Raw genomic sequence first — 11,491 nt, 5'->3', positions numbered from 1 at the left:
ATTTGTATTATATGCTTATGTAAACACATTTTTACCCACACAATTTTAATTTAGAGATTAAATTGACATTTTTTATGCTATTCACATTTCTCCCATCATTTATTTACGACCTATCTCACATTTATCTTGGCCCATCTGTGCTGTCCTTGCCTTTCAGTTAGGCGCTCCTTACATATTTATTGTTTCTGTTAGATTTGTATTGGGTAACTAGGGACCCAATTGTAAGGGAGCTTTAGGACACATCTCAAGTTAGCGCTGCCGGAATATCCCACTTCTATATGTGTACAAGCTATCTCTAGTTATTCCCATTGCTGCTTTCTTGAACTACACACAAAACATCATTTATTTTTTTTTCATAGTTCAGTATTTTATTTTTATGTACAGATAAACATTGCTTTGTTTCATATTTATCACTCACAAGCAGATTAAAAATGCATTTCACAAAGGGACAAAAATCACACTCAAACATATCAGATAATAAAATGAGTTTTAAACAGAACTAAGTGCATGCCCAATGAAAAAATATGGAACCCACCGTGCTTAATATTTTTCTATAGCTCTTCAAAAAAAAAAAAAAAAGTTACTCTTGTGGTTTTAATAGACTAATTCTGGTATTTAATATAAGAAATTACCAAATATTTTTTTTCCTTTTGAATTATATTTATTTATACCTTTAAAACATATCATACTGGGGTCTTTCTATTGTTCCCAATATTTTTATTGTAATTTTTTCTGTGCACAATATCAGAGAAATGTAAGTTGAGATAACATAAGAAAAGAGGAAAGAGACAAAATTGCAAAGGCAAACACTGATGGTTTTATGTGATGCTGAGTCACTTGCGAAGATGCAAATGATCACTCTGAGCTGGCAGTGACATCTGTATGGAGATCACTTTTATCAGTTGTCATGTTAAGCCCAGGCAATAAATCTTACATTGTGCAATATTACAGAGGAATGCGATTATTTTACCAACAGAAAATAAGTAGACATTTAGAAAAACATCAACATTTCATATGGTGTAATTATTATAGCATTTTTACTCATTTCAGGATTTCACACAGTGTAACATATTACATGGAATTACCAGTTTTCTAATATAAAGTCAACACTATAGAGAGAAACTGGAATTTGAATAGTCGTAAAAACATAATTTTATTTCAGTTAATCCTTTTAGTAACTTCTCTATGGATTTGCACCCCCCCCCCCCCTCTCTGGAATTGATTGCAAATCACAACCACTTACAACGAACAAATATGTTTTAGCTTGCAAGAACAAAACACATCTTATTTACAATCCAGCACATGCAGGGTACCATGTCCACATTTTAAGATGTTAAGCCTAGAACATTTTTTTTGTTTATTCTCCTTGTGGACAACAACCTCAGTGATAAGGTGTCAAATTAATTAGAGCCAACCTTACCTTATAAATGTTTTATTTAAGCCAGCACTAGTATTGGTCGCTCTACTTTCATGTGCACAGAAAAGGTTTATATTTACAGTTTACACTGTCTATAGAATGTGACATTTACTAGCACCTACACTGTATAGTCTCATACTTGAAGAGATGTGCTGGAGTTATTGATTTACGCACATATTGTGTATTTTCAGCATATGTTTTGTTCCCTCACACTCCAGTTGTTCCCTAATGTACCTGCTTATTCATGTAACCTCCGAGTCAGGATAGGCAAAGAAAATCAGATGTAAAAGCATATCAATGCAATCCTATTAGCTCATTCATAATGTTTAGATATGCTCTATAATAACTGAAACTTGGATCTGAAAAGCAAGTTGAATTTTTTATGAGAGTACACAAGACTACATTGGCCTACAAATGAACAACAAAAGGCCCCTCTAGCTGAAAAATGGTTCAGAAAATGCCTCAAGAATCAGCGAATTAACTGTCCTTACATTACAACCAGCTGAAAATTTGTGCTGTGATCCCAAACACACCCCAGCCCATCCACTCAAGCTGTCAGTATACAGTACGCTGGGGCTTTCTGCTCACAGATGTACAATGTCATATGGGTGGGGTACAGGCTGTGAATTAACGTCTGAACCAAAACCAGCTGTTAAGTAGCCAGAACGCCACAGTGATGGAGTACATGACCATCTCACGTTTAACTCTCTCCTTGTTCTCTTCTTCCAGAGGCAGGAGGCGTCTGTTCAGCTTGATTATCTGTCGCCTTAATGAAGTAGCATCCACCAATGTCATGTCATCTAGATTTCCTTCCAGTGTGGAGTCTAAGGATGGTCCTCCGTACCTGGGGTTATCATGGTGAGTGGCAGAAGCAGAGGCCGCTGACCCTCCACGCAAGACCGGCGTGGAGTCGTGTCTGACCAACTGCCCATTTTGCCTTGTGGAATTTTCACTCACAGATCTTTCTCTTTTTTGACGTCCAATACTCCGGGGCTCATCGCTGTGTGGTGTGGGTCTCTCTAAGTCAAGAAAATCCAATGGCCTCTCGCTGAGAGTTAAGACCCGAGGAGGTGTTTTCAAAGCCAATGGCTCAAATGGAGTGGTCTGGATAAGATCTAAGTCTGGAGGTCTTGAAAAGGATGCTTCTTCACTGTGACCAGACACCAAAATCCTCTCTGGAACTTGCATCATAACGCCAGACACAGGCATGTGAAACTGATTTTTAATATCCGATTCTGCGCTGTTTGAAGCCACTTTGAGCTTTTCTGGGACTCTCATCTTCTGACTTATCGCCTCTGTATATTCAATTTGATACTGCATGAGATTTATCTCAGCCATCTCTGCGGCGGGAGGTGAGAATCCTGTCCCGTTCATCGGCTTTTTCTTCTTGATGTTAACGATCTTCAATGTATGACCCTATCCAGCTACCGTATTCCGGAAGCCACAAAACATCATTTTGATAAAATTTAGAATTTTTCTGATTCATAAGATCCTAAGATAACAGCCTCATCTAATCACTATAATATGTTTAACATTACACATTCTATGAGGAAGGATATCACATTAGACATCAATACCTATACTAATTCAGAAAACTCAGATGGCTTAAATACAGTTGATTATAATTCCATTTTTAAAAATCTAGAAAAACTTCTAATACAAGAAGTGAAATATAAAGCGGAGATCATTTTTCTTAAAAAATGTCTAGAACTTAAAATCATCCCAAAGGGGTTAATTATTAGGAAAGATTGTACCTTTCAAACTGAAAACCAAGAGTTCTCTAACAAATGGGCAGAAATATTGATCACTGCATCTAGGTCACTGATGCAAGTGATCATAGAACATAGGGAGTCCATACTACTACAAGTCGATATAGACATCAAAAAGAACGAAGATGAGTTCATAGGGCCAGATGTAGTAGTAGAAACCAAAGAAATCCTAGATAAGAAAGAGAACCTTGATAAAAAAAATTACTAAAATTAGAGAAGACATTACATCGAAGAAAAGTAAAAAACTCAATAGAGAAATAAATTCGTTGAAAAATACATTTAATGAAATAAATGATAATAACAATGAACAGACAAGTGAGGATCCGCAACCAGACGACAATTTGACAAACAAAACACATAGTAATGAGGGGGAGTGGACCAAAGTATCATATAGAAAAGATAGATCGAGGCCAACACTTAATGAACAGCATATCCAGAGAGGAACTTACACTGACTCCAGATCTTTTAACAACAATCAAAGATGGGGGGCAGGCAGTTATAATGAGACTGCGAATAGACATCAGAATAGAGGTCATTGGAACCCCCACCGCCAAAACCACATGAGGGATAACTGGGAGGGGAATAGAAATACAAATTGGAACCACAAGATGAGACAACAAAATAGAGATTTCTATCAATCTAGTTATGAGAGACAACCAAAAAGGGAATACCATCAATCTAATTATGAGGGATCATATGACTATCAGGACTACACCCCACGCCCAAGATGGAACCAAGATGACAGACCCACACATGGTTACAATCAACCACCAAGATGGAACCAGAATAATGGATTAAGATATGAATATAGCCAATCTCCGGGATGGAGTAAGAATGGAAGACACGAATATAATCAATCTCCGGGATGGAATAGGAATAGAAGACCAAATAATGAAAATTGGCATTATCACCACTCCCGAAGAAGAGACCAAGGAGACAGATTCAACAATAATCCGAATCACCATTACAATGGAGATTACCAACACCAAAAGGACACACCAAATACATCATACAAAGGACCTTATGAGGATACCAGAGAATGGAAGACCCCGCGGTTGGACCGCACACAAGGGAATAAAACACCGATCCAAACAGTAGGATTCAAGAACCCAGAGGCAATTTCAAGTGCCTCCACCTCCAGAAATCCTTTTTTAGAATCACATCAACAAACCACCAACGAAATGGAAAGAACACCAACGAAAAGAAAGATGTTGAATCCAGACGACCCCCAGGTTCCAACCGAAAAAAGAAAAACAATAGAGGGAAGAGAGGTGGAAAGAGAATAAATGGAGACAAAAGATGGAAAGAAGAGGAGAATAAGTTGACGGATGGTAACAACACTGCCAAAGGGATATATAACATTAGCTCGACTACTCTATCAGGACAGGAGAACTCTATACTCAACTATGGACTCTCCTTTGCCCCTTCAAGAAGTCTCAATAAGTTTGAGATGTTCATTAACGTTAAAGAGTTTGTGAGAAAACTTACGTTGAAACGACATTTTATGAGGCCACCCTTGGAACAACTAAGGGGAATGACAACAAACAACACCGAATCCGAATTCAACACGGATGAGTATCGACATACAGATCTCAAACCAAGATCGACTTTTTATCCGGTAACAAGCACCACACTAAGCTTACCAAACATAAACAGAACCTATCAAAGAGTCAAATGAACACAATCAGGACCCTCGAGAAGAATAAAGGTCTGGTCATTAAACCTGCGGACAAGGGAGGGGGAATTGTAATCCTTGACAAGGAGGATTACGAGGCCGAGTGCAATAGGATTCTATCCGACAGAGAAACTTATGAGGTCCTAAGGAAGAACCCAGTAGTGGAGTTCAAAGAAGAAATTAATCGGATCTTGGGGGAGGCCAGCGAGAAGAACATACTCAATAGTAAAGAATATCGATATATAGGAATAAAACATCCTAACACTCCAGTGTTCTATTACCTCCCCAAGATCCACAAATCACTCCACCAACCTCCAGGAAGACCTATAATCTCCGGCATTGGATCTCTGACAAGTAACTTGTCAGAGTATCTTGACAAGAACCTCCAAAAATATGTTGTGACCCTACCTTCATACATACAGGACTCAACACAGATACTAAACATCTTAGAAAACATTGAGTGGGAAGAAGGATATTTATTGGTCACCTGTGATGTGTCCTCCCTCTACACCAGCATACCACATGATAAAGGTGTAGAGGCAGTCCAATACTTTTTGAACAAAGATATTACTATACCGGAAGCACAGAAACAATTCATTATAGAAGGAATCACATACATCCTCAACATAATTATTTTAACCACAATGGCATATTCTACAGGCAGCTATGTGGTACAGCCATGGGGACCAGGTTCGCTCCTAGCTATGCCAATTTATATATGGGCCAGTGGGAAATGATTTTCTGGAATTCTTGCCCAGCAGGCGCGAACCTGGTCTCCTATCATCGATATATAGATGACATTCTAATGATCTGGAAGGGTACTAGAGAAGACTTAGAATACACCATTCATGTGATGAATAACAATACTCAAAACTTGAAATTCACACATGAAATCAGCAGCTCAGAAATCACATTTCTGGACTTAAAGATCACAGTGGAAGAAAACAAAATAAAACTTTGACGTATTTTAAACCAGTGGACTGTAATAACTACATACATATCAACAGCTGCCATCATACCAGATGGAAACAAAACACCCCAAAGGGACAACTACTCAGGCTTAAGAAGAACTGCTCAGGCCCTGAACTGTGGGAGGAACAAGCTGAGACACTTAAAACAAGATTCCTAGAAAGAGGCTATGAAGATAATACACTAAACAGAGATATTGAGGCTGTCAGGAAAAGAGATCGAAAAGAACTTCTTAAATATAAAGACAAGAGGACCTAGACTACAAACGATCATGGAACTATCGATGTAGCATTTATAACTCAATATAGCGAAAACCAACATCTGATAGAAAAAATCATTGAGAAGAACTGGTCACTTTTAAAAAATAATGACGTTATAGGGGAGACACTAACAAAGAAAACGAGATTTATATATATAGAAAATCGGACAATCTGAGAAACATGTTATCACCCAGTGTTCCACGATCACAAACCACAAGAACCCATGATGTGTTTGGGAACAATGTAAAAGGTTTCTACCCTTGCATAAGCTGCAAAGCATGCAAAAGGGGTCTAAAGGTTAAAAAATACAAATCTAAACACTCAGAGAGAGAACACAAAATAAAAGACCTCATAGAATGTAATAGCAAAGGCGTAATCTATATCATCCAGTGCAGCTGTGAACTGCAATATGTAGGCCAGACTTCAAGGCTATTGAAAGATAGAATATGCGAACACATCTTACAGGTAGAACATGGTAACACAGAGACTGCCTTGTATATACATTTTACAATTCACCATAAGAGCAATCTGAAGGATCTAAAATACTTTGGGATCCAATTGGTGAAACCTAACTGGAGAGGAGGAGATTATGAACGAAAACTCCTAATATCTGAATCCAGATGGATTTTTGAACTTGTCTCGATGATTAGCTAGGTTCCTAGAAAAATCAACCCACAATAGATTTTGAACCTCCCACAATAGATTTTGAACCTTACACAATCTATCTCGTATGTTTGATATAATAATAATTTTAAATTTTTTACTAATTTTTATGAATTCTACTATATTTATTGGTACTATTCAGCCATAGACTGTCTTTAAGCAATTACAATTTTAATTAACTCATGGTTTTAATCTATTTATATATTATTAATCGATTTAATTATCCCATTTTTATATATATTATTTATAGTCCTATCACCTCCTTATGTAACATCTTGGTTTATACAGCCTTCTGGATACATATCACTATTAAATTACAATTAGATAGGGTATAAGAAATATTCCTAACACATCTTAGCTTGAGGATAACAGATATATCCATCAATAGTGATCCTCATCCATACAATCATAACAACATGAAGTTGGATATCCAGATCGTTAGATTGGATAACTGTCTTCGAATAAACGTGTGATATAGCTTTAAATACACATTTTTAAGGTAGAACTATCCCATATCTTTCTAGCCATACAGTTACCACTAGACACAATTTGAGACAGTTTACTCTCTAGATAATATTATGAGACATTTAAAACAAGATTCCTTTATGAGAACATTATGGCCGGAATTTTAATGCTCATTAAACAAACAGTCAATATATAAGTATATTAAAAAACCCTGATTCACACTAGCAACTAATAATATACATAACCATAAAACCGGAAGTAATGGCATCTCCCCTGGGTCAATACCAATGCTAGACAGAATAATTGGCAAAATAATTGTTCAATTATACATAAGCAAAAGGGCAGACTCGAGACTAACATCTTGGGTTATTATCGCTTACACCAATAATATCTCCCAATGAGACCATATGGAATTCTAATATCCCACAGGGGGATTAACCAAATATCCGGTATCATACTTTCAGTTCACATCTACCCACTATGATTTCCGGTTTAACACAGAAGCCCCACTTCCGGTTTGACGCAGAAGCCCCACTTCCGGTTTTAAATCACATGGAGTACATCCGGTCTAGCAGTAACATTGAACTTGCGGTTTGGCCTAACTTTTATTGAAAGGGACAAAGATAACAACCCAAATAATAATTACTAAGAGAAACTAAGTATAAAAGGACACTACCACAAATCGCCGAAAAATAAATTTAGGGCCATGACATAATGTAGCTAGCAGAAAAAGATTATACATCCGACCCCACAATGAACTTCCGGGTCATAGGGTCAGAAAATGAGCGCAATTCAAACAATTTTGGCGCCATTTTGACAAATCAAACATATAAATTGCTCATTTTTACTCACTATATACCAGTCTTGAAAAAGGCCCTATTGGTGGGCCGAAACGCGTTGACCTATATGGTGAGTTTCATTTCAATATATTTCAGTTAATTTAAAACGTTACTGCTCTATGTTGTATTATCTCTTTCTTCACAGGTTTGGAGTTTTTCTTTTTTGCTTATAGTTGAGCACCATCAAGAATTTCACCAACACTGATATATTTTTTGGTTTTTCACATTTTTGATTTCTAATCCTTATCACACTAGAGGAACCAACCTCAACACATTTACATTTTTTTCATCACTATATTTTTGACATTTTTTGGACATACTTTCACATAATAATTTTTGACTTTTCAATTTTTGACTTTTTGATTTTTTTGGACACATTTTGCGCAATTTTTTCTTCCACAATTCATCCACAATTTCATCATCGATATTGAACACATTATTTTTTTTTATTATTTTTATTTCTATTCACTCAACATTGGAACTATAAACACTAATTGGATAAGTGGTTCATTGGATTCCTTTTGGACTTTCGAACTAAGGGATTTGGCAACATTTAAGCTTTCTTAGGTCCTTTAAATTTTCAGAAACCTAAGACGAACATTGTACACAGGAGTATTTATTATTTCATTAGACCCTGGAGCGGTCAAACATTGTTTTTAATACTGATTATATTGTTCATATTTGTTTTTATTCTCATACTGTTATTCATGTCTGTCAATTGATTTTATTTGCATTTGTCCTCTGTTTTTGTTTTTATCACTGTATCATGGATCCATGTTATTAAATGTATTTGTATTATATGCTTATGTAAACACATTTTTACCCACACAATTTTAATTTAGAGATTAAATTGACATTTTTTATGCTATTCACATTTCTCCCATCATTTATTTACGACCTATCTCACATTTATCTTGGCCCATCTGTGCTGTCCTTGCCTTTCAGTTAGGCGCTCCTTACATATTTATTGTTTCTGTAACGATCTACACCACCACTTGAGGCAGCTCTATATGTGATATGGAGCTTTCTTTTGACCCCTAGTATTTTCCACATTTTGGTCATCACTTCGCTAGTGAAGTGGGTTCCCCTATCGGATTCGATTCTTTGAGGTAAACCAAATCTACAAAACACTTGATTGATGAGCAAAGCTGTGCATGTTTCAGCACTGATGCACTCTACCCATTTAGTGAACAGGCATGTCACTGTTAACATGTATTTGTTACCTCTTGATGACCTAGTTACTGGACCAATAAAATCAATTTGTATATCTGACCATGGCATTACCATCCCTCTTTTCTGCAATGGTGCCCAATGCGTTGGTATAGTGGGTTGGAACTGTGGACAGATTAAACAACCTTGACAGTAAGTTTGAACATCTTTCAACATGTGTGGCCAAAAGGTGTAATCACGCAATAATTCATACGTTAATTTGGTGCCACGATGACCAGATGTGGGGGCATCATGGGCATGTTGAAGCATTAGACCTCTGAACTAAGTGGTACTCTGAGGGGAACCAGGCTTCAAAATGCTTTGAAGCACCTTTTACTGAAAAAATCGAGCTCATCATCATGCTTCAACCAGCTCCAACGGAGGCAAAGTTTAAAACTGACGTATGAGTGAAGTGTTTTTTTTATAGGCTTTTTGAGGTTTGGGAAACTTTGCCTCTTCCTGGAAGGAATGTATATTCCATATGTAACAGCTCATGGACTCTAGCCACCTATATGAAAGAAATTTGGGTTTCATGTCCTTTTAAGGGAGCACAAATTTGGGTGCGCACAGATCTTGGTGTGTTGCACTTTCACAAGAAGAAATCCGGCTTTGAAAAGAATTGAATACAGCAAGTTACCGCCTTCTGCAATCGGCAGCTAATAAAACTGTCAAATGCACGTGCCTAGTAGTTAATCTGTGGTTAAATGATAAGTTAATTAACTCAATGAAAAGTAATTGCCATTTATAAAACAGCATTTAACCTAAAATGGTTGCTTGAATTTAAAGAGACCTTAAACTTACACTTTCATTCCCCATAAAGGCATAGATTACAAGTGGAGCGCTAATTAACGCTAACTGCACTAGCGATAAGCCTTTTGCGCTCGTCGGTTGGTATTATGAGTTGAAAGTAAAAAGCTATTGCTCAAACACAAAAAGCCGAACTTACACTATTGCACGCGATAACCTTTTCTCCCCATAGAAGTCAATGGAGATAAAAAAGTGAAAAAGCAGACACCCTACTCGCGCAATCCCGATTGCCATAAGCCAAAGTCCCTACTCCACTATTAATGCCAGCCCCCAACGCAAAGTAAAACACTATCATCTAACCCCCCTAGCACCCTCTAAGTTAACACAAAATAGACCTTTACCAAAAAAAATCTAACTACCTTTAAAAAAATAATTACTTAGCTGTAAAAGTAAAAAAAAAACTAACATTACTGTTAAATAAAAAAAAAATACAATAAATACAAACCTCAAAGTTAACAAAAATAACAAAGAAGTTACCACAAAAAAAAGTTATGCCTAATCTAATACCCCAAAATAAAAAACATACTTAGAAAAAAATATTCTAAAACCACACTACAATTAGCCCTTAAAGGGACATAAAACCCAATTCTTTTTTTTCATGATTTAGATAGAACATAACATTTTAAACAACTTTCTAAGTTACTTCTATTATCATATTTTCTTTGTTTTCTTGTTATCCTTATTTGAAAATCAGAAATGTAAGCTCAAAAGTGTGCACGTGTCTGCAGCACTATATAGCAGCAGTTTTGCAACAATGTTATACATTAGCGGTAGCACTAGATGGCAGCACTATTTCCTGTCCTGTAGTGCGTCAGGCATGTGCATGCTACCTACCTAGTTATCTATTTAACAAAGAATAACATGAGAATGAAACATTTTTGATAATAGAACTAAATTAGAAACTTTTTAAAAATTGTATTCTCTACCTGAATAATGAAGAATTAAGAATTTTTTGGGTTTAATGTCCCTTTAAAAAGGCCTATTGTAGGGCATTACCCTAAAGGGATCAAGCTCTTTTTCTTAAAAAAATGTTTTACTCCATCTAACATTAACCCCCCACCCCCAAAAAAAATATAACCATCTTTAAAAAAACTAATCTAAAAAGTGCCCTATAAAGGGCATTTCAGGGCATTTCAGGGCACTTTTTAGATTAGTTTTTTTTAATATAGTTATTTTTTGTTTTGTTTTATTTGTGGGGGGGGGTTACTGTTGGATGGAGTCTTTTTTTTTTAAGAAAAAGAGCGTGATCACTTTAGGGCAATGCCCCACAAAAGTTTTTTTTTTTTTAATTGTTATTTTTTTTTTTTTTTTTTAAGTAATGCAATTTTTTTTTTTTTGGTAATATGTTTTTTTTTTATTATTTTTTAAAGGTATTTTTTTTAAAGGTAGTTTGTTTTTTGTAAAGATAGGGTTAGTAT

The 11,491-nt window shown here is 36.1% G+C and overlaps 1 protein-coding gene across 1 annotated transcript; it reads right to left on the bottom strand.

Annotated features, from left to right (window-relative positions):
• Positions 1-341: 341 nt before the first annotated feature.
• On the bottom strand, positions 342-2,846 carry LOC128651895 (mitochondrial fission factor-like). The gene has a single exon (XM_053704863.1). The coding sequence runs from the start codon at positions 2,789-2,791 to the stop codon at positions 2,045-2,047; it is 747 nt and encodes a 248-aa protein (XP_053560838.1). The 5' UTR covers positions 2,792-2,846; the 3' UTR covers positions 342-2,044.
• Between the last annotated feature and the right edge of the window lie 8,645 nt (positions 2,847-11,491).

The sequence above is a fragment of the Bombina bombina genome, chromosome 3 (assembly GCF_027579735.1).
Source record: "Bombina bombina isolate aBomBom1 chromosome 3, aBomBom1.pri, whole genome shotgun sequence".
In the NCBI taxonomy this organism is placed as follows: domain Eukaryota; kingdom Metazoa; phylum Chordata; class Amphibia; order Anura; family Bombinatoridae; genus Bombina; species Bombina bombina.
This window is presented reverse-complemented; position numbering and strand designations above follow the sequence as displayed.

What these genes read in the sequence shown, in the direction of transcription:
- LOC128651895 (XM_053704863.1), bottom strand. Translation starts at nt 2,791, where the DNA reads ATGAACGGGACAGGATTCTCACCTCCCGCCGCAGAGATGGCTGAGATA.